General features: G+C 47.2%; 1 protein-coding gene and 1 pseudogene across 1 annotated transcript; both read left to right on the plus strand.

Annotated features, from left to right (window-relative positions):
• Window positions 1-311: 311 nt before the first annotated feature.
• On the plus strand, window positions 312-14,450 carry RNF114 (ring finger protein 114). The gene is given in 6 exon segments (NM_001001869.1): window positions 312-474; window positions 4,516-4,666; window positions 8,201-8,307; window positions 8,626-8,740; window positions 12,819-12,926; window positions 14,254-14,450. Coding segments are annotated over 6 exon segments (687 nt in total). The 5' UTR covers window positions 312-334; the 3' UTR covers window positions 14,320-14,450.
• Window positions 10,873-10,998, plus strand: LOC146395366 (small nucleolar RNA SNORA70; annotated as a pseudogene).
• Window positions 14,451-20,230: the final 5,780 nt, after the last annotated feature.

Here is a 20,230-nt window from a genome sequence, read left to right on the forward strand (position 1 = left end):
GGATGAAACCCGCATCTTCATGGATACTGGTGGATTCGTTTCCACTGCGCCACAATGGGAACTCCATAAGCAAACATGAAGTATAATAATAACGATTTAAATTCGGTAAACAGTGGCTAAAGCCAAAGCCTCCACACTCTCCCATCTCCTTCCTTCTCTCCCCTCGGAGGAGCCAGGAGGCGCGGCCCACGCCCCGCCCCCAGCCGCAGGCGCGGTCCGTAAGCCCCGCCCCCAGCGCCCCTCGCGTCCCGCCCCCTCGCCCCTCCCCGGCTGGCTGCTAGCCCCGCCCCCGGCTCGCCAGGGTCGCAGTGGTGCTGCACTCCGCGGCGGCAAGATGGCGGCCCAACCGCAGGATCGAGAGGGTGGTGCGCAGCTGGCAGGGCCCGCGGCGGAGGCCGACCCCCTGGGCCGCTTCACGTGTCCCGTGTGCCTAGAGGTGTACGAGAAGCCGGTGCAGGTGCCCTGCGGACACGTGTAAGCGGCGAGTCGGGGTCTGGTTCGGGGGGCGTCTAACTGGGAGGATAATGGCACCGAGGAGCGAGGCCCGCGCAGGGAGCGTCTCGGGGCGGGAGTGAGAGGACCGGCCTAGAGGCGCCTCTCCGCGGGGCCCCCGGGGCTCCTGAAGACCCGTGGCAGTTGGTGGGGTGCTCTTTTCGGCCCGGCTGACTCCCACCCGTTCCGCTCTTCTGTCGAGCGCCTGCCCTGTTCCAGGCGGCCTGCCAGGCCCCTTCCCACGCATGACGGTGGAGTCGAACCCTATCCGGTGTTAACGTCGGGCTGAAAGTCGGCCCTTGGAGAGCCAGTTTCCCTTGAATAGTCTTTACGAGGTTCCTAAAGTATTCTACGTATGGGGTTATCTGTCCAGCTCTGCCAAGAAATTCTAATGGGCGCTGAAGTTGGAGAAGCGTTTAACTAAAAGAACAAAAGGGAAGTCTTGATGTAGATCTGACCTGTCTGCTTAACTGCGAAAGAGGTCAGCAGTTGGCAGATTGAGGTTGTCAGCCTTCCTACTAGTGTCTGAGGTTTGTTTCATTGTATTTGAAGTTAAGCCTCCATATTGCTGGTAGACTGCCTATGACGGCTGAAGGAAATGTGTGTGAAAATGTCCAGTACAGGTTCTAGGGCAGGTGCTTTGACGTTGGCCGGAGTTGAACCTAAGCCTTGCTCCATCAGACTCGCAAACACCCAGGTCGAAAGAATTGTAGAAAATGTGGTCACCTGCGTCTTGCTGCTGAGAGCTGGATTTCCTCTAATGGCCTCCCCCAATGTTCATGGTGGCCATCACCTTGCTGTTGGCCTTAGGGTCCTCCTATCGGTCAGTAGGCACGATAGACACCTACTGGGCCTTATGGACCTTCTTATTTTTGCAGCTGTCCTGCGGGGGCGGGGGAGGGGGAAGAGGATTGGCAGCTCTTTTGCAGGTGAGGACATGAGGCTCACTTAGGGCCGGTTCACCTTGTCTGACACTTCCCAGATGGACTGCAGGTGTCCGTTTGCCCGCCCAGAGAACAGTCGGCACCTGGCAAGGGCTCTTCAGCCACACTGACCAGGCTTTGCCTCTTCAAGCACACCAAGCTCTTTCTAGCTTCAGGCTGTTCCTGCTTGCAGTTCAGTTAGCCTGGAACTCTTCTTGCGCCATCTGCACCCCCCCCCCCCCCCCCGCCACTACCCCAGATCCTTTCCAGACTTCCAAGTCCCAGTTTGAGTTACCTCTCTTCTCACCATCCCCATTTAAATTATCCCCGCTGCTTCTCTCCTGGGGCTTCCTTCTCCTGCTTTGCACAGAGCAAAACCTAGGGATCATGAAGGCCCTGTCCTTATCTGTTTTGTGTCTCTTTCTGTCCCCTGTGCCCACCATAGTGTCTGAGCAACCATCTTCCAATCTTATATTCCACTGGCTAAAATACTTGTATGCCCACTGTGTGCCAGATTTGGGGGCATAGTAAGAAACAAGGTCATTCTGCCTTCAGAGTTCACAGTCTAGTAAGTTGATGATAAATAAGTACTAACAAATGCTCAAACTTGTCAAAACTCATTGTGCAGTGGGAAGGTATTATAAAGATCAAAGCTGTGTGGGGGAGAGTGATCAGGTAGGGGATGGGTGAATAAGATAGTGGTAGAAGCAAACTTAGAGTTCAAGTGGTGTCTAGATAGCTTTCTCATTGAGCCCTCTTTCCCCTGGATCAGTCCTCCTTATCATATTTACCTAATTTTGGATTAATTCCATGGATTTCATTTACAGTTAACATTTATAAAGAGGCTTGACCCAGGACATTTTACCAACTAAAGAGCAGCAAAATTTGACGTTTCCTTGAGCCGGATGGACCTTTCCTAGGTCAGAGGTCAAGGCGCAATACTGGGATTCAGACGTTGGCTCTTTCTGTCCTCTATCCCCTACTTGTTCCATGTGTTCATCAGTTCAGTGCTGATTGAAGACAGATGGCAGCAGCTCTGTGAGGGCAGCCAAGTCTCCCTGAGCTCCAGCCAAGTGCTTTTTGCTCTGCTTGGTTGATTTTTGCTAACTTTGTGCTTGGAAACAAGCATCATTGCACCTCTGGCTGCTCCGGGCGTTGAATTTTTGTAAAACTTTATTTCAAGCCCTGTGTTTTATTTCCCTCTTCAACTTGATGGAATACAGTTGGAGGGCCGGTGGCTGGGTGCTCAAGAAAAGGGACTTTCTACTATTGCTGTAACAAGAAGGGTGGAGCAGCTATAAGGTTAAACTAGAAAAAAGCCTGTAAATAGGAAGTGGAAACTAAAAGCTGTCCTAGATGCAAGGGCCGTTTAAAAGCAGGCTCGTTCATTGGGCATGACTCAGGCTTATGGTGACCGGTGAACGTTGGTCTCAGCTGTATCTCGGTGTGTGCTTGAGGGAGGTTTTGAGGCTCTTATCTACAAAGCTGAGTTCGGTGTGTTTCCTTTTTCTCTGTGGGACCCTCTGTGCCCTCTTGGGTTACTCTGTTGATCTTCCCTTGAGAAGAGGTACAAGTGATGACCATAAGGCCCCACCTGCCTCTTTAACCTCATTGCTTATACTCTCCCCATCGTTTGCCACATCGTGGCCTCAGAGGCCTGCCTTCCTACCTGTTGGACCCTGCTTTGCCCTTGGTGTCATCTCTGTGTTACTCTTTTTGTCCAGGTCTCCTCATGATTTTAGGTCTCAGCTCAACTGTTACCTCCTTGAAGAAGCTTTCTTGTGATGCATGCCTCCTCCCCCAGTGATCTCTGCCTTGTTTTATTTCCTTCATAAATTTTATCACTGCCTGAAATTAAGACTTGGATTTTCCTCCAGTCTGGAATATAAGCATCATGAGGACGGGAACTTTGCTAGCTCCCCACTGTGCCTTCTCCCAGCCTGGTCTAACATTTTGCCTAGCAGCATTAACATCTAGCTAGATGACAGAAAGGAAGCAAAATTTTAGAAAACAGAAAATTATCAAATGTGCAGATTACCTTTGATTATATGTCCTGAGTTCTGGCAGATTTTGTTTTGCTGCCTCAAACCTATCCGGTCGAGTATGTAGCCAGGGTGTTTTCATGTTTTATTATTCTTTCTGTGCACCTTGTCTCAGCATAACCACCTGCCTAGGCTTCAGGACAGAAAGTTGGTCATCTTTGACTCTACTTCTTTTCCAAAGTCAGCAAATTACCACGTCCTACTGATTCCACCCTGAACTCATCATTGCTTCAGTCAGGCTCTCACAGCCTCTTGCCTTTAGCTGTCTGTTTGGTTTCTACTTCAGGTTTCTTCTCATCTTTCCTCATCTAAAAAAAAAAGTTCAACCAACCACTCTATTGTCCTTGATAACCCTAGAGTTATTTTTCTAAAACTTGAATTTGGTCTTATTGATACCCTGCTTTAAACACCTGGGTCCGTACTGCTCGTGAGGAAAAGTTAAGTATTCATGATGCCCCTGAGAAGTAAAAGTCGAAGGGCCTCGAATCGTGCCCTCTGCTAAACTCTTTCTTTTAAGGCTCTTTCATGGATGCTGCCTCCGAAGTCTTACCAGCCCTGTCCTTCTTGGTTCACAGCTGGTTACTCTTGACATTGTGTTCCCGTAGTGCCTTGCATTCACCTCTCATGATAGCTCCTCCTGTTTGTGGTGCATTCCATATGTCCTAGACACTGTACTAAGGGCCTGCTCCATGTATTCCATCCTGCCAGCAATCCTAGAGGTAGGTCCTGCGATCCTCATTTCACAGAAGAGAAGCTGAAGTTCGGGAAACCCCACCAAGATCCCTCATGGCAGGGGCTAAGGGTTGAAGACTGTGCCATAAAACTTCTTGCCATGTGTCATGGTAGTTTGCATTTATTTCTGTGGTGAGACCTATGTGTTCTTTGCAAGGAACACACATCCCCGTTTTTCTCACCTAGAAGGACTCAGTATTTGAATCGAGAGTAGGGAGCAGGTTGTTTTTAACTCATTATTCATGGATGTCATTTTAAAAGTTTATCCATTTTTGTTGTCTTGTCTCCACAATGCATGACGCAGGTTCTCTGTATGTCTGTTCTAGCTTTTGCTCTGCATGCCTGCAGGAATGTCTGAAGCCGAAGAAGCCTGTCTGTGGGGTGTGTCGCAGCACTCTGGCCCCTGGTGTCCGAGCCGTGGAGCTCGAGCGGCAGATTGAGAGCACAGAGACTTCTTGCCATGGCTGCCGTAAAAATGTATGTGGAAATAAAATGGAAGGGTCAGTGCCTTTCTTTGATGAGATGGGTAAAATGTAGAGCTGTTGCCACGTCGTCTCTGAAGTTAGAGCATGACGAGGTGACTAACAGCACGTGTGCATGCTCGTTATCTGTGGCGGTGGCTGTGCTATTTGATTTTGGTAACCTTTCTGGTTGCTTTTTTTTTTTTTTAAGAATTGATTTAGTATGTGACATAGTTTAGCTTTGAAAGCTATAGAAATCAGTTATCCCAGTTTTTTCCTATAAAAGACCCATTCCCTCAAAGTAGCATATACGGTTTTAATTAGAATATAATGACAGATTGGCCATCATTAAGGCTACAAATAACAAATGCTGGAGAAGGTGTGGAGAAGAGGGTTGGTGGGAAAGTAAGTTGGTGCAGCCACTGTGGAAGACAGTTTGGAGGTTCCTCAGAAAACTAAAAATAGTATTACCGTATAATCCAACAGTCCCACTCCTGGGCATATATCCAGACAAAACTGTAATTCAAAAAGATACATGTACTCCTATGTTCATAGCAGCACTATTCACAATAGCAAGGCAGGGAAACAACCTAAATGTCTATCAACAGATGACTGAATAAAGATAAGGTGTACACACACACATATTCCACCATGAAAAGAATGAAATAATGCCATTTGTAGCAACATAGATACAACTAGAGATTCTCATACTAAGGGAAGTAAGTCAGAAAGATAAAGACAAATACCATATGATATCACTTACATGTGCAATCTAAACTACGGCACAAGTGAACCTATCTCCCTGTCTACAGAACCGGAACAGACTCACAGAGAGAGAACAGACTTGTGGTTACCAGCGGGGAGGGGGAGGGTGGAGGAGGCGTTTCGGGTTAGTAGGTGCAAACCGTAACGTTTAGAAAGGATGAACAACGAGGTCCTGTGTGTGTACAGCACAGGGAACTCTCTCCAGTCTCCTGAGGTAGACCGTGATGGATAAGAATATTAGAAAGGTGTGTGTGTGTGTGCAACTGAGTCACTTTGCTATACAGTAGAAATTGGCACATTGTAAATCAACTATAGTAAAAAAAATTAGGAATTCTCTTGTGGCACAGCAGGTTAGGGATCTGGCGTTGTCACCGCAGCAGCTTGGGTTCAGTCTTTGGCTCAGGAACTTTCACATACCAAAGTGCGGCCAAAAAACAAACAGGAGTTCCCGTCATGGCGCAACGGAAACGAATCTGGCTAGGAACCATGAGATTGCAGGTTTGATCCCTGGCCTTGCTCAGTAGGTTAAGGATCCGGCGTAGCCTTGAGCTATGGTGTAGGTGGCAGAGGCAGCTTGGATCCTGTGTTGCTGTGTCTGTAGTGTAGGCAGGCAGCCACAGCTCCAATTGAACCCCTGGCCTGGGAATCTCCATATGCCATGTCCTGGGTGCAGCCCTAAAAAGACAAAAACAAACAAACAAACAAACAAAAATTTAAAAAAATTTTTTTAATTGAAAAAAAGAATATAGGAGGAATTCCCATCATGGCATAGTGGAAACAAATCCAACTAGTTACCATGAGCTTGCGGGTTTGATCCCTGGCCTTACTCAGTGGGTTAAGGATCTGGCGTTGCTGTGAGCTGTGGTGTAGGCCGGTAGCCCTAGCTCTGATTGGACCTCTAGCCTGGGAACCTCCATTTGCCTTGGGTGTGGCCCTAAAAAGACCTGCCCCCCCCAAAGACTTGTTCAACCTTTAGCCCTTGGCAAGGTGGAATTGTGATACAGAGGTCAATATGAAATCATATGGTTAAGATAGCATTATCTTAAAATTTGAAATGCATTAATGCTCTTTTGTATGACAATATTCGTGTCAGTATTTATTTTAACACACAGGAGAAATACTTTTGTCTTATTTTCTTTTCCTGTTTTGGCCACCCTGTAGCATATGGAGTTCCTGGGCCAGGGATCAAATCCAAGCTGCAGTTGTAACCTAAGCCACAGCTGCAGCAATACTGGATCCTTAACCCACCGTGCCAGGCTGGGGATCAAACCTAGGTCCCAGCGCTCCCAAGATGCTGCCAATCCAGGAACTCCATTGTCTTATTTTCAAAGAGAAATACACAGCATTATTGGTTTTTAAAGTATTATGATTTTATTAATTCCAGAAAACAGAAATATAAACTAATGTAGGCTTGTTCTCCGCTCCAGAGATTACCTCTTTTGAAATGGTTCAATTTAAAAGGCTCAAAAAAAAAAAAAAAGTAGGAGTTCCTGTCATGGCACAGTGTAACGAATCTAACAAGGAACCATGAGGTTGCGGGTTTGGTCCCTGCCCTTGCTCAGTGGGTTGATGGTCTGGCGTTGCCGTGAGCTGTGGTGTAGGTTGCAGACGTGGCTCGGATCCCGTGTTGCTGTGGCTGTGGCGTAGGCCGGTGGCTACAACTCCCGATTCAACCCCTAGCCTGGGAACCTCCATATGTCGCGGGAGCAGCCCCAAGAAATAGCAAAAAGACAAAAAAAATAAAAAATAAAATAAAAGGCTGCAAAATATTTTTCTGCCCTTTGACAAACACAGATCCTGTTACAAAATAGATCCTATTACAAAATATATATTTCTACAACTTCTTTTCACTTTTGAAAAATTTTTTTCACTTAATGACTAATTAGACACCTTGCATGTTGGTTCCATTACTTTAACACACTAGTATGGGTAATCATAGAATGGATACACCTTACCATCGCCTTCCTTTCAGAATGATTTCAGGGTACACAGTGTCTGCAGTTCTGAATAGGGCTATCTCCCATTCCTTTTAATTGGGAGCTCTGTGGCTTGAGGTCAAGTTCTTTAGTTGGAGATAAGACAGAAGCATCGTGATAAGCTGGAGCTCAAATACTGAATCATTTTTTTTCCTTGCAGTTTCTTTTCATTTAAAAACTCAGATATTGCAATAAAATTTCCTTTTACCTTCATCTTTAGTTTTGCATGCATGATGGTTTTTTTTTAAATTCCGTATGTTTTTTATTTTCTTTAAGGATTAGTGATTAGTATTGTATCATACCTCCAGACATTACACCTCCAAAACTGTTTATCTTCCCTTTACCTCCTCTTTCTTCATTCCTTACACTTTTTCTTTCTTTTTAGAACACCTGTGATAAAGCACTCTTCTTTGGGTTTTCTGTTCTCTCTATCTTGCAAAGACTAGATTTAAGAGAAATAGAAATCAGATTCTGTTTTGGGGGTGTTTCAAGATGATCACTATCTGGTGATAGGATGTTATTATTTAACTAGGATTACTGGCTTTTCTCCCTTTTACCTAAAAGGTTACTTTTCTCTGCTGCACTTGTAATAGAACATGGTTCTGCAAGGAGACCAGTTTAAGTGCTAGTGTGGAGAACTTTAACAGAAACTCTGCAACAGTCAGGGTTTCAGCCCTGTCAGCATAAGCAGGAGTCTGGTGAGATTGTTGGCCAGGGGGATAGAGGTCTGGTTTTCATCCTGCCTTTGCTTTGAGACTAAGTTGGACCGGACACAAGATCCTAACTAATTCTGATTCTTCCTGCCTAAGTTTTTCCTATCCAAGATCCGGGCACACGTGGCTACCTGTTCCAAATACCAGAATTACATCATGGAAGGTGTGAAGGCCACCACCAAGGATGCGTCCCTTCAGCCAAGGTAAATGACTGTCCCTCTTTTAGGTGGACATCTTTTTTCATGAGTTTTGGAAAGAGGAGGTATAATTATTATGCTGGTTAAAGCTGATGTAAATTTTTGTGCTGGGTGTGGGTGTGGAGGGCGACTCTGATGCTCACTTCAAATATTAGCTGTGCTGTTATTTTAGAAACAGTTGACCTGATTGGGAAGCGATCATCAGAATCCCTGTCAGAACACATTCAGTGAACGTTGCTCCTTTTTGGAAAATACAGTGGTTGAAATTGTGTGGAAAGTATTCATTGAGAGGTTTCTTCTTTTCTCCTGCCTTTCATGTTCTAGGAATGTCCCAAACCGTTATACTTTTCCTTGTCCTTACTGTCCTGAGAAGAATTTTGATCAAGAAGGGCTTGTGGAACACTGCAAATTAGTCCATAGCACGGACACCAAATCTGTGGTAAGAGTAACTCTTTGAATTTTTTTTGTTTTGTTTTGTGTTTTTGTTGTTTTAAAAAAAAAAAGTCGAACTTAGCAGAAAAAATTACAGCTCTTATGTACCTTTCCCCTCAATTCACACATTCACCTATGTTTGCTTAACCATACTCACAGTATACATATTTTGTGCTAACCATTCAAGAGTAAGTTACAAATGTCATGACTCTTTGCTCCTAAATACTTCAGCATATATCTCCTAAGAAGAAGGACATTTTCTTAGAAAACCACATTTTTTCATGTTTAAGTTTTATACTCAGGAAATGTAACATTGATCCAATCAAATATTTAATCTGGAATTCACGTTTAAATTTTTAACAATTGTAATCCCCTTCATAGCAATCTTCCCCGCCCCCAAATCCTGAATCTATGTGTTATATTTGGTTGTCGTGTCTCTGTAGTCTTTGGTTTTTCTTTGTCCTTGATGACCTTGACAGTTTTAAGGACAGGCCAGTTTTGTAGAATGTCCTTCAACTTGGGTTTGTCTTTCTTTTTCTTTTTTTTCTTGTCCTGTCTTTTTTTCTTTTTTTTTGTTTTGTCTTATTCTAGGCCGCATCCACAGCATGTGGAGGTTCCCAGGCAAGGGTTCTAATCGGAGCTGTAGCCGCCGCCCTACACCAGAGCCACAGCAACGCCAGATCTGAGCTGTGTCTGCGACCTACACCACAGCTCACAGTAATGCCGGATCCTTAACCCACTGAGTGAGGCCAGGGATCAAACCCGCAACCTCATGGTTCCTAGTCAGATTCATTTCCACTGCGCCAGGACGGGAACTCCAGTCCTGTCTTTTTTTTTTAATTTGGGTCTGCACCCACAGCATATGGAGGTTCCTAGGCTAGGGTTGAATCAGAGCTGTAACTGCTGGCCTCCACCACAGCCACAGCCACGTGAGATCCAAGCCTTGTCTGCAACCCACATCACAGCTCACGGCAATGCCGGATCCTTAACCCACTGAACGAGGCCAGGGATCAAACCTGTGTCCCTGTGGGTATTAGATTCATTTCCACTGAGCCACGACAGGAACTTCGACAGACAAGGTCTCAATATAACATTTCCTCTAATTCAGTTTCAGTTTTCCCATTTATCTCTGCTCCTTTTGAACTGTGTACTTAGTTTTATGAGCAGATCTTTAGCTCCACTGCTGTAAAAAGTAGTGCACAGACTCTAGAATTTACGTGAGCTTTTGTTAATAGGATTAGGCCTGGTGGCATGCTTTATATTTCTGTCTTAAGTGTGAAGATACAGCTGATCTACTTGAGAATACTATAAATCTTCTCTTGACTTCATTGGACTCCTTGCCAAGTCCAAATTCTTGGCCAGGGATCGAACCCACCTCCTCATGGATACTAGTTGGATTCGTTACTGCTGCGCCACAAGAGGCACTCCTAACTGGTCCCTTATTGATAAACATCAAGATTAGTTCAAGACAATCAAAAAGTTGATTAAGGACTGGATATGAAATGCTACAATAAAATTACTGTTACCCGATGGGTGGAATAACGGTGTTATATTCGTAAAGGGAAACATATTTTTGGACTGTTCTGAAATAGTTAAGGGTGAATTATCGTGTCTTGTTTTTAAATGCTTCATTTATTGCTGAGGTAAGTATATCAGACTCACATCTTAGTGCTGCGGCTAAGGGACGTTTATCAAACTGTTTTCTACTTTCCTATAGCTCTTAAGGGACGTTTATCAAACTGTTTTCTACTTTCCTATAGCTCTGAAGTTTTTCATAATACATTTTATTTTATTTTATTTTATTTTATTTTGTCTATTTGCCATTTCTTGGGCCGCTCCCGTGGCATATGGAGATTCCCAGGCTAGGGGTCAAATCGGAGCTGTAGCCACTGGCCTACGCGATAGCCACAGCAACTCGGGATCCGAGCCGCGTCTGCAACCTACACCACAGCTCACGGCAACGCCGGATCCCCAACCCACTGAGCAAGGGCAGGGACCAAACCTGCAACCTCATGGTTCCTAGTCGGATTCGTCAACCACTGCGCCACGACGGGAACTCCTTCATAATACATTTTAAAAGGCTGCCCGTAGATTTTAATGTATCTTTGTTTATGTTTGTCTATAAAATAAAGTCTTGGATTTTAATCAGTTAAGCCAACAATTCTCTATTCTCTGCGCGCACCCATTGTGCAAACAGCAGCCTCCTCAGTCGGATATACAGTCTGTTGCTTGTCTGGGTTGCTCTAGGGGACCTTGGAGATAGCTCTTTCCAGTGGACAGTCGTGTCTGGCCTCGTGCTGTCCCCACTCCAGGCTCCAGACGGGTGTATGGGGTACCTTTGGAGAGCCCCAGGGTACAGTGACCAGGGTCCACACTGGCCAAGTCATCATGTCCATCCACACCAAGCTACAGAACAAGGAGCATGTAATTGAGGCCCTACTCAAGGCCAAGTTCAAGTTCCCTGGCTGCCAGAAAATCCACATCTTCAAGGAGTGGAGATTTACTAAGTTTCATGCAGATGAATTTGAAGACATAGTGGCTGAAAAGTGGCTTATCTCGGGAGTTCCCATTGTGGCTTGGCGGTAGCAAACCCATCTAGTATCCATGAGGATTCGGGTTTGATCCCTGGCCGCACTCAGTGGGTTAAGGATCCGGCATTGCCGTGAGCTATGGTGTAGGTTGCGGATGTGGCTTGGATCCCATGTTGCTGTGGATGTGGTGTAGGCCAGCAGTTGTAGCTCCTGTTCAACCCCTAGCCTAGGAATTTCCATATTCCAAGAGTGCAGCCCTAAAAAGCAAAAAAAAAAAAAAAAAAAAAAAGTGGCTTATTCCAGACGGCTCTGCTGTCAGATACATCCCTAATCATGGCCCCTGGACGTATGGTGGGCCCTATAGTCCTGAGATGCTTGGCCCTGTTCCTTCCTCACTCAGGCCCTCTAATACATCCTCCCTCCTGACAGAAATAAGAATGAGGTCTTAGATGTGGATTAATTTGGTCAAAGGTTAAGTACACTCATACTTTTGATAGATATTGCTAACCTACTCTATGGTTTCTGGTTCTGCAACCTAATTGTCTCTCCCTTTTTTCTCCTCCTTTGGCTTCCTGAAATCCCTCTGATTATTCTGTCTCTGGCGAAGCCTGTCTTCTCAGCCTTCAGACCCCCATCCTGCCTTCCCTCCTGAGAGCCCCTCACTGCCGGTGTTTCAGCCCTTCCCTTTGGAAGCCGCCGCCGCCTCCTCAGACTGGTCCTGACGGTGCGGGGCTCCGCGACCGGCTGCCTGCCCAGCTCGTCCCCTCGAGGAGGCCCCTCCATGTCACATTCGCCTCTTGTCCACCCCCTTTGTCCCATCTGCCTTGTAAATAGTGGGGTTCCATCGCCAAGCCAGACCCTTACGCTGCTTCTCCCCTGACCCCCTCCTCTCTGCCCATCTCTGAATTTTCCCGTGTAGCCAGACTGATTGCCTCTTTGCCATGTACACTCTGTCTTTCCAGATGCCTCCGGCTCTTTAAAGTCCTAGTCAAGCCCTTGTACGAAGGCTTTTCTGCCTAAGCCCTTCATCTGAGCATTTATTTTGTAAAAATAGCACAGAAGACTGTGTTTTACTTCTTGGGACATTGCTCTTCTGTTGTCTCCTTGGTTTTCACGTCATTTTGGGTGCTGGGTTGGAAGGCCATAGTCTAGGCCCTACTGGGCTGACATGTTGTTCTCACCTCGGTAGATCCGAAATGGGTGGTATTGGAGTTCTCTGGTGGCACAGCAGGTTAAGGATCCGGCATTGTCACTGCAGCGGGTTGGGTTGGATCCCTGGCCTAAGAATTGCCACATGCTGTGGGTGCGGCCAAAAAAAAATGGGTGTTATCATGGCTTAAGCCTTCACCCTCCTCAGCCACACCCCATCCTACATGTCACTGGACTCCAGCAGGAGACTGACCATGTCTTCTGGGATGTGAATGTGACCTTGAAGATGTGACCAGGCTCTGGTCAGGACAGCTGTCCTGGGAGAAAGGCGGCCAGATACAGGTCACAGAGGGCTAATGGCAGCTCAGTCATGGAGTACCTAAGACCATGCTTCTTTTTTGAAAGGTTTGTCCAATATGTGCCTCGATGCCGTGGGGAGACCCCAACTACCGGAGCGCCAACTTCATAGAACACATCCAGCGTCGGCACCAGTTTTCCTACGACACTTTCGTGGTAAGTCTGGAGCCTGGGCTCTAATTCCTTCCCCTGGGGGACAGAACAGCTACCTCCCTTCTCTAACCTGGAGAACTATGAGTCCCCTTGGGGAGTTTTGTCACTAACGTGATGGGCTCCCTGAAATGTCAGCTGTGTGGTATTTAAGAAGATGAACTGGCCAGTCATCTAGACTGAGGCAAAGTAAAGCTTGCTTTTATTTTTTATCTTTATGAAAACCTTTATCCACTTTCTTTCAGTGTATGGTTTCTACCTGTTACAGAACCTGGTTTGAGATCCTTAAGTTCAGGTGTCTGTGGCAAGTGATTTTCGTAAGGAATCGCAGGCTGGGTGGTGCATGACTCGGGTTATGCTGCCATCATCTCCAGCTGATAGTCATGGTTGGGAAATGAAGGCACGGTATTGCCAGGCTTCTCCCCGGCCCTAACCTCAGTAAGCTGGAAATGCAGAATTCCATAGGAAGCATCACCTCTCCCCCTTTTTTTCCGCATCTGTATGGAAGTTCTCAGGCCAGGGATTGAATCCAAGCTGCAACTGCGACCAGTTCCACAGCTGCTACAACACGGAATCCTTAACCCACTATGCCAGGCCAGGGATTGAACCTGCACCTCAAGAGGGACCCGAGCTGCCGCAGAGACAATGCTGGATTTTTAACCCACTGCACCACAGCAGGAACTCCCCATGTTTATTTTTTTAAGTACTTCAGGTCAAGCTAAATGCATCAACTAGCCAAATGTGTCATCAAGTTTACATCCTTTCTCTGGAGCTGAGCTGTTTTGAAGGACACATTGTTGTCCTGGCATTCTAGTGGCAGAAACCTGGCCAGCTGTTCAAAGTAAACCTTTTATTGGGAGTTTCCTTGTGGCACAGTGGGTTGAGGATCTGGCAGTGTCACTGTAGCAGCCTAGCCTGCTGCTGTGGTGTGGATTCGATCCCTGGCCCAAGAACTTCCACATGCCACAGGTGTAGCCGAAAAATAAAAAGAGAAAGATGAAATCAGTTCCCCAGTAGAGCCCATATACATAACTTTGCCTCATTGCACCAAAACGTCTGGTTTCACTGCAGGGTGCTCCATCTGAGCAGCTGGTTTGTGCCAGGCCTCCTTCAGGTGTTCTCTGGGTCTCACCATCCCGTCTGAGGGAGCCCTCATGTTCACCACCAGGGTGAGGCAGCAGGGGCACAGAGCAAGCTGTGTGCCCAGAGTCACGCAGCTTGCGTCGAAAACAGTGGCCTCTCCCAAGCCCACCCCTCGGAGGCTCTGCTCCCTGACTAAAAGTCCTCACAGCTGCAGGCGGTCCCTGAGGCTGAGCCTCTGCTTTGCCCGTAGGATTACGACGTTGACGAAGAGGACATGATGAACCAAGTGCTGCAACGCTCCCTCCTTGACCAGTGAGCAGGCGCGGGCTCCAGAGCTTCCACTGTGTGTCCGCGTGAAACATGTGACTCTTCCACCTAAAATGTCCCACAGACCTGGAAGTGAGCCTTGGTGTTGGGACGGGGTCACTTCTGACAGGGGAACAGGTCCCCAGTCAAGCCCTCCTTTCCTTGGGGCTCTTCCCCTACTGCTCACTGTTTGTCATCTGTCCGGTTTTTTCCTGCTCCTCAGCCATTTCCTGGAGCTTTTGCCTCCTCTTTGGAAGGGAACCCAGCTTTCCACCTGTCCTCGTTTCATGCCTGCTTCTCCTGTCCACTGTTGATCTCTCAGGTCCTCCGAACCAGCCAGGACCTTTTCTGGGTCATGAGTAGCACAAATGAAACAAGCATCTCCTCCCCTTGTCCCCAAGGGGTGTGAGCGCCAGCAAGAATGGGGTGATGGGTGATGGAGCGCCCCCTCCTGTGCTGTGCAGGTTCCTGTTGGTTGGTCCTTGGCGGCAGCTGCCAGGAGCTAGAGTTACCTCATGGGAAACATTTCACAGGTCTTGTTAGGGTGGATGTTCTGGGTTGAACATGGTCTGATGCTGGAAGTTTTGATGAGTGAGATTTTCCTATCATTCCTGCACACCCTTAGGATTTAACTGGTTCAGACTTAAATGCCTGCATGGTGCCTTTTAGGGTAAGGTGTCACCATGTATTTTTAGTGAAAATAAGTGTTTCTAGGTTAGGAAAGTTAAATTCCAATTATCCGTAAGAGAGGAGGAGGGTCAGCTAAGAGGTGGAAGGGCGCTAGCTTTTTGGTTCTGATTTTCAAACTGGTGAAGTGTTTTCAGATGACTCAGTCATGGTGCCTCTCGATTTGGGAGCCTGCTTATGTTCTTGTCCTGGAAGCATGAAAAGAAGTCCTCAAATGAATAAGAAGTGTGTGAGCTCCCATGAATACTAGTTCTTGCATCTTTTATTTGGTAACTTAGATTAAATTGTGTTGCTTTTCTATCACAAATGGTTTCCTTATAAAACTGGTTACAACACGTGAATTGATGTGTAAAGACCTGCCTTCGAAAGCAGAGAGGTCTTGGGAGCACCACCTGCTGCCTGACCCTCCTCTGAGAAGTTGGTAATAGAAGCAGCTCAAGAAGCTTGGCGTTCACCATGTTTCATGAATATTAGTAAATATAAGGCTAAGGGCTTGTAATGTATAGGAGTAGAGCCTCTGATCGACCAAAAGGCATCTGGGTTTCAATTCATTTTTCTCTGCCAGACCTCTTGTCTGAATATGGACACTTTTTTTCTGGTCAGCGGCTGAGGCTGCAAATGACGGGGCTTTTGGCCTGTGCGCTGCTGTTGTGGGCCCCTCTGTCCCTGCCACCGAGAGCCAGATGCCTAGGAACCAGCAAAAACACAGCTCTTGGGGGCAAAGTAATTTTTTCTAATCTGCTGTTGCTTGAGAGGGCCCAAATGTTATGGTCAGTTTCTTCACTGTAACTTCTGGAGAAAGTTCACTTCGAGGCCCCTGCATTGAGATCACCTCGGTCTAAGTTTAGAGGGAAATTGGACAAAAACCTTCGTTTAGGGAACTGATGATGGTGGTCTCACGGGTGGTACCAAGAAACAGAGTTCCTTGTATTAAGTGCACTTCATGTATTTCTAATAAGAGGACTTTCCAGATAGCGACATTTGTTATGTTCTGGCTTTTAAAAGGTGAAATACAAATAAATTTCATAATTTATCCAACCAGTGAGCTGTAATGCCTGTTTTCTGGAATTCACCACCACTTGCTGAACTCTGGGCCTGGGGAGCCTCGGGAAGACTGTTGCTCTTTCTAAGGGGAAGTTCTTGTCTGTCACGAGTGAGCCCCATCTGGCTCGGATCTCAGCTCTGACACTTCACCAGCTGCCCTCTCTGGGCCTGTCTTCTCTGGAGATTAGACACCTTGCCCACCCTGCCCCGCCCCGCAGTTGGGAGCTCCAGTCAGGCAGGAAGTGACCATGTTCCATGAAAGAGGCTTTAGATGACTTAGTAGCGGCCCTGAGACCATCGCATGGGAGATCTGAGGTCATGGCCGTGTTTCAGTTTTGTACTCTGCCACTGGCTGTGGGACATCTGGAAAATACTTCTCCTTCCTGATGTAATTGGGCTTAAAAAGGATCCTTCTCCTGCACGTGGAGAGGGGACTGCAGTGGGGAAAGAAGGAAGCAGAGGCCAGGCGGGCGGTTGCTGCAGGTTCCGGGCAGGAGGTGGCGGCGGCCCGGGGCTGTGCAGTGGTAACGGTGGTACTGAGGTTGTCTGATTCCGCAGCTCTTGAGGGAGAGGTGTGAAAGCCGGAGAGGAGTCCAGAGGGACGCCGAGGTCTGGGACCTGCACGACCACTGAATTAAAGGAAAGATTCCATGAGGAGATGGAGGGGATGTTTCAGGAATGGGCACCTTGGACTTCACAGAGGACCTCCTGGCACCATGCACAGATACAGGAAGTGCCAGCTCTCAAGCAACTCAAAGAAATGTGACTAGGACGTGCCTGGGACCTTGAAATAACTCTAACAGTTACTCAGATGATGCCAGTTTCTCCAATGTCAGAGATGCATGTGATCAAACTCTTAAAATGACTAGACAAAATACTTCCACATTTGTTTTATTATTATTATTATTATTATTACTATTGGTCATTTTTGGCCGCCCCATGGCATATGGAGTTCCCAGGCTAAGGATCAGTTCCAAGCCGCAGTCACGACCTAAGCCACAGCTGCAGCAATGCCAGATCCTTGACCCACTGTGCCAGGCCAGAGATCGAACCTGCAACCCACTGTTCCCAAGATGCTGCTGATCCCATTGTGCCACGGTGGGAACTCCTTTACATTTGTATTAAATATAGCATAAGTAATTAAAAACGTAGGGATTTGAGGCATTCCCATTGTGGTGCAGCGGAAATGAATCCGACTAGTATCCGTGAGGATCTGGGTTCGATCCCTGGCCTCACTCAGTGGTCAGTGATCTGGTGTTGCTGTGAGTAGCGGTGTAGGTCACAGACGCATCTCGAATCCCACAATGCCGTAGCTATGGCTGACACTTGCAGCTCCGATTCAACCCCTAGCCTGGGAACCTCCATGTGCCGCGGATGTGGCCCTGAAAAGCAATGAGGATAATAATAATAATTCAGTGTTTGAAATTCACATTTCAAACTGGGCATCATGTTAAGTCTGGACACTCTACTCAATGTATATTAGCAGAATAAATGTTCTGAACATCTGCTATTTGCCAGGAAGCTCACACCTCAGTAAAAAAAAATATCATTCATGCAATTACTTGTTTTAATTACTTGTTTGTGGCTGTCTCCCCACTGATAAGTTCAGCTCTTGAGGCCAAGGATGATGCGACACTGCCCTCCATACTTGGCCCCTAGTTGACTCAATAAATATTTCTAGAGTTGAACTGGAACTAAAGGGAACTCTTTTACAATGGTACTTCCTTTCTGTGGCCACTTTTCCAGCCCAGAGTTAGAAGCTGAAAGAAGCCGGCCCTGCTGTCCATCACTGTGGGCGGAGGCAGGTCCTCAAAACCAGAAGTACAGGAGGTGGGATTTGTTGGGCAGAGGGGGTGAGGCTGGGAGCGGGTATGGTGGCTGTTGCCAGGCGAGGATCTGACCTGTCTGGGTTCTCCACGTGGTCCCTGGATGCTCTCCTGCCCTTCTCGTTAGCCCCCGGCGTTCCACCGTGTTGGCTGACGGTCCCATGGTGGGCCCCGCAAGGCAGTGGGAGTACAGCACTAAAGACAGTGGTGACAGTCGTTCTCATCCCGGGTTCCTGACACAGTGCCTGCCCTCAAATAATTTGTATGTAATCCTCCCTCTCAGCTCCTGAAAGGTGGCCCAAATCAGGCATTTGGAATACTCCAGAAAAGTCAGCCTCCTCCTTGAATCCTGACCAGCCCTGCAAGGAGAGGTGCCAGTAGCATTCCCCTTCCACAGATGATGCTGTGGAGGAGGCCAGAAGGAGTGAGTAATTTGCCCGAGCTGGGACAGGAACGACTGGGTGGTCCAGGGTAGAGGTCTCAGCACCCTGCACAGTCCCCAGTGTCTACACCACTAGCCGTGTGACCTCGGACAGCTTGTTCTAATCTCTTTGTGCCTTGGTTTCCTCATCTGTTAAAATGGGGTTAACAAACATGTCTTCCTCACAGAGTTGCGGGAAATCCAGAGGACTCATCCACGTCAAGCATTAGAACAGGGCCTGGCACAAAATAAGTGCTTAATAAATGCGTGCTAGGATTTCCCATTGTGGCGCAGTGGAAACAAATCTGACTAGGAACCATTCCATGACCAGGAATCTGGCAGGTTGGATCCCTGGCCTCACTCAGTGGGTTAAGGATCCAGCATTGCTGTGAGCGGTGGTTATGGGCCGCGGATGCGGCTTGGATCTGGCGTTGCTGAGGCTGTGGTGTAGGCGGCAGCTATAGCTTCCATTTGGCCCCTAGCCTAGGAACCTGCATGTGCTGCGTGGGTGTGGCCCTAAAAACCATGCATGCATGCATAAATAAAGGTGCAGCTACCCAGCCACTACTGTTTTTCCTCCTCCCTTCCCCGAGACCACCCAGTGCCCAGCCTCACCCAAGCAGCTTGAAGCTGTAAATGTTTGATGACTAAATACTGCTATTAAGTGATGTGTTTCCCAAACTTGCCTGGAAGACATGAATTACTGGTGAGGCGGTTGCTGCAAAACAGATTTTCAGGACCCTCCCTCAGAGATTCTGATTGGTAGATGTGGGTGGGACCTGGGAATCTGTATCTTTTAAAAAGAGCCTCAGATATGGAAGTGCTGTAAAATTTGGTTGTGATGATTGTTCCACACCTATAAATGTAATAGAACTCATTAAGTAATTAAAAAAAATAAAAAGAGCCTCAGGTAAAATGCATCTAGACTTGTATCAGAAATCCTATCATGTCAGACTGGCTGGTGTTACATGCATTACAGCTGGGGTAGGACAGCCGCTCGGTTGATGGTTAGAATCAGGTGGACAGGCTCAGTTCTTCAGGTTGCAAGACTTGAGTGATACCTTTTCTGACTCTAGAAATCATCTAGACTATCTATTTGGTCTGAAAAAAAATCACCCCACAAATTACTTACAAAGGGAAAATGAGTAACTTTGAAGTGGAGAAACCCAGGCAGACACCTTCTTTACTAAGTGGTCAGAAGTAGTATCACTAGGGAGTTCCTGTCATGGCTCAGTGGAAATGAATCTGACTGGTATCCATGAGGACACAGGTTCGATCCCTGGCCCTGCTCCGTGGGTTAAGTATCCAGTGTTGCCGTGAGCTGTGGTGTGAGTTGCAGACATGGCTCAGATGTGGCATTGCCGTGGCTGTGGTGCAGGCCAGCGGCTACAGCTCCACTTTGCCCCCTTGCCTGGGAACCTCCATATGCCGTAGGTGTGGCCCTAAAAAAGGCCAAAAAAAAAAAGTATCACCACTATTGGGACACACCGTGGGTGACTTGATGGGATGCACTTCTGAAGTTTCCAGCAGAAAAAAAAACCTGAGCCTGATTGGAAGAAAACATCAAGCAAGTCATCCACACCGAGGAACCTGCAACCTCATGGTTCCTGGTCAGATTCGTTTCCGCTGCGCCACGATGGGAACTCCCCAAACAGAGACAGTCTACACAACACCCCAAACTCTTCCAAAATGTCAAGGTCAGATTAAAGGAGACTAAAGAGGCATATAACCAGCTCCAATATTGCATGATCATGGGTTGGATCCTTGATGGGACAGAGGTTGCCCTAATGGCTGTTAATGGGCCAATTGCTGACATTTAAATATGGATGGTGGAATGAGTGATAGTATTTCTTTTCAGTGTTAGATTCCCGGATTTTACCTTTTTTTTTTTTTTTAGGGCCACACTCAAGGAAGTTCCCAGGCTAGGGGTAGAATCAGAGCTA

Source organism: Sus scrofa, chromosome 17, assembly GCF_054392235.1.
Source record: "Sus scrofa isolate SSC_HxYL_T2T_F1_AM1 chromosome 17, Sscrofa_HxYL_maternal_Yorkshire_Landrace_v2.0, whole genome shotgun sequence".
NCBI lineage: Eukaryota > Metazoa > Chordata > Mammalia > Artiodactyla > Suidae > Sus > Sus scrofa.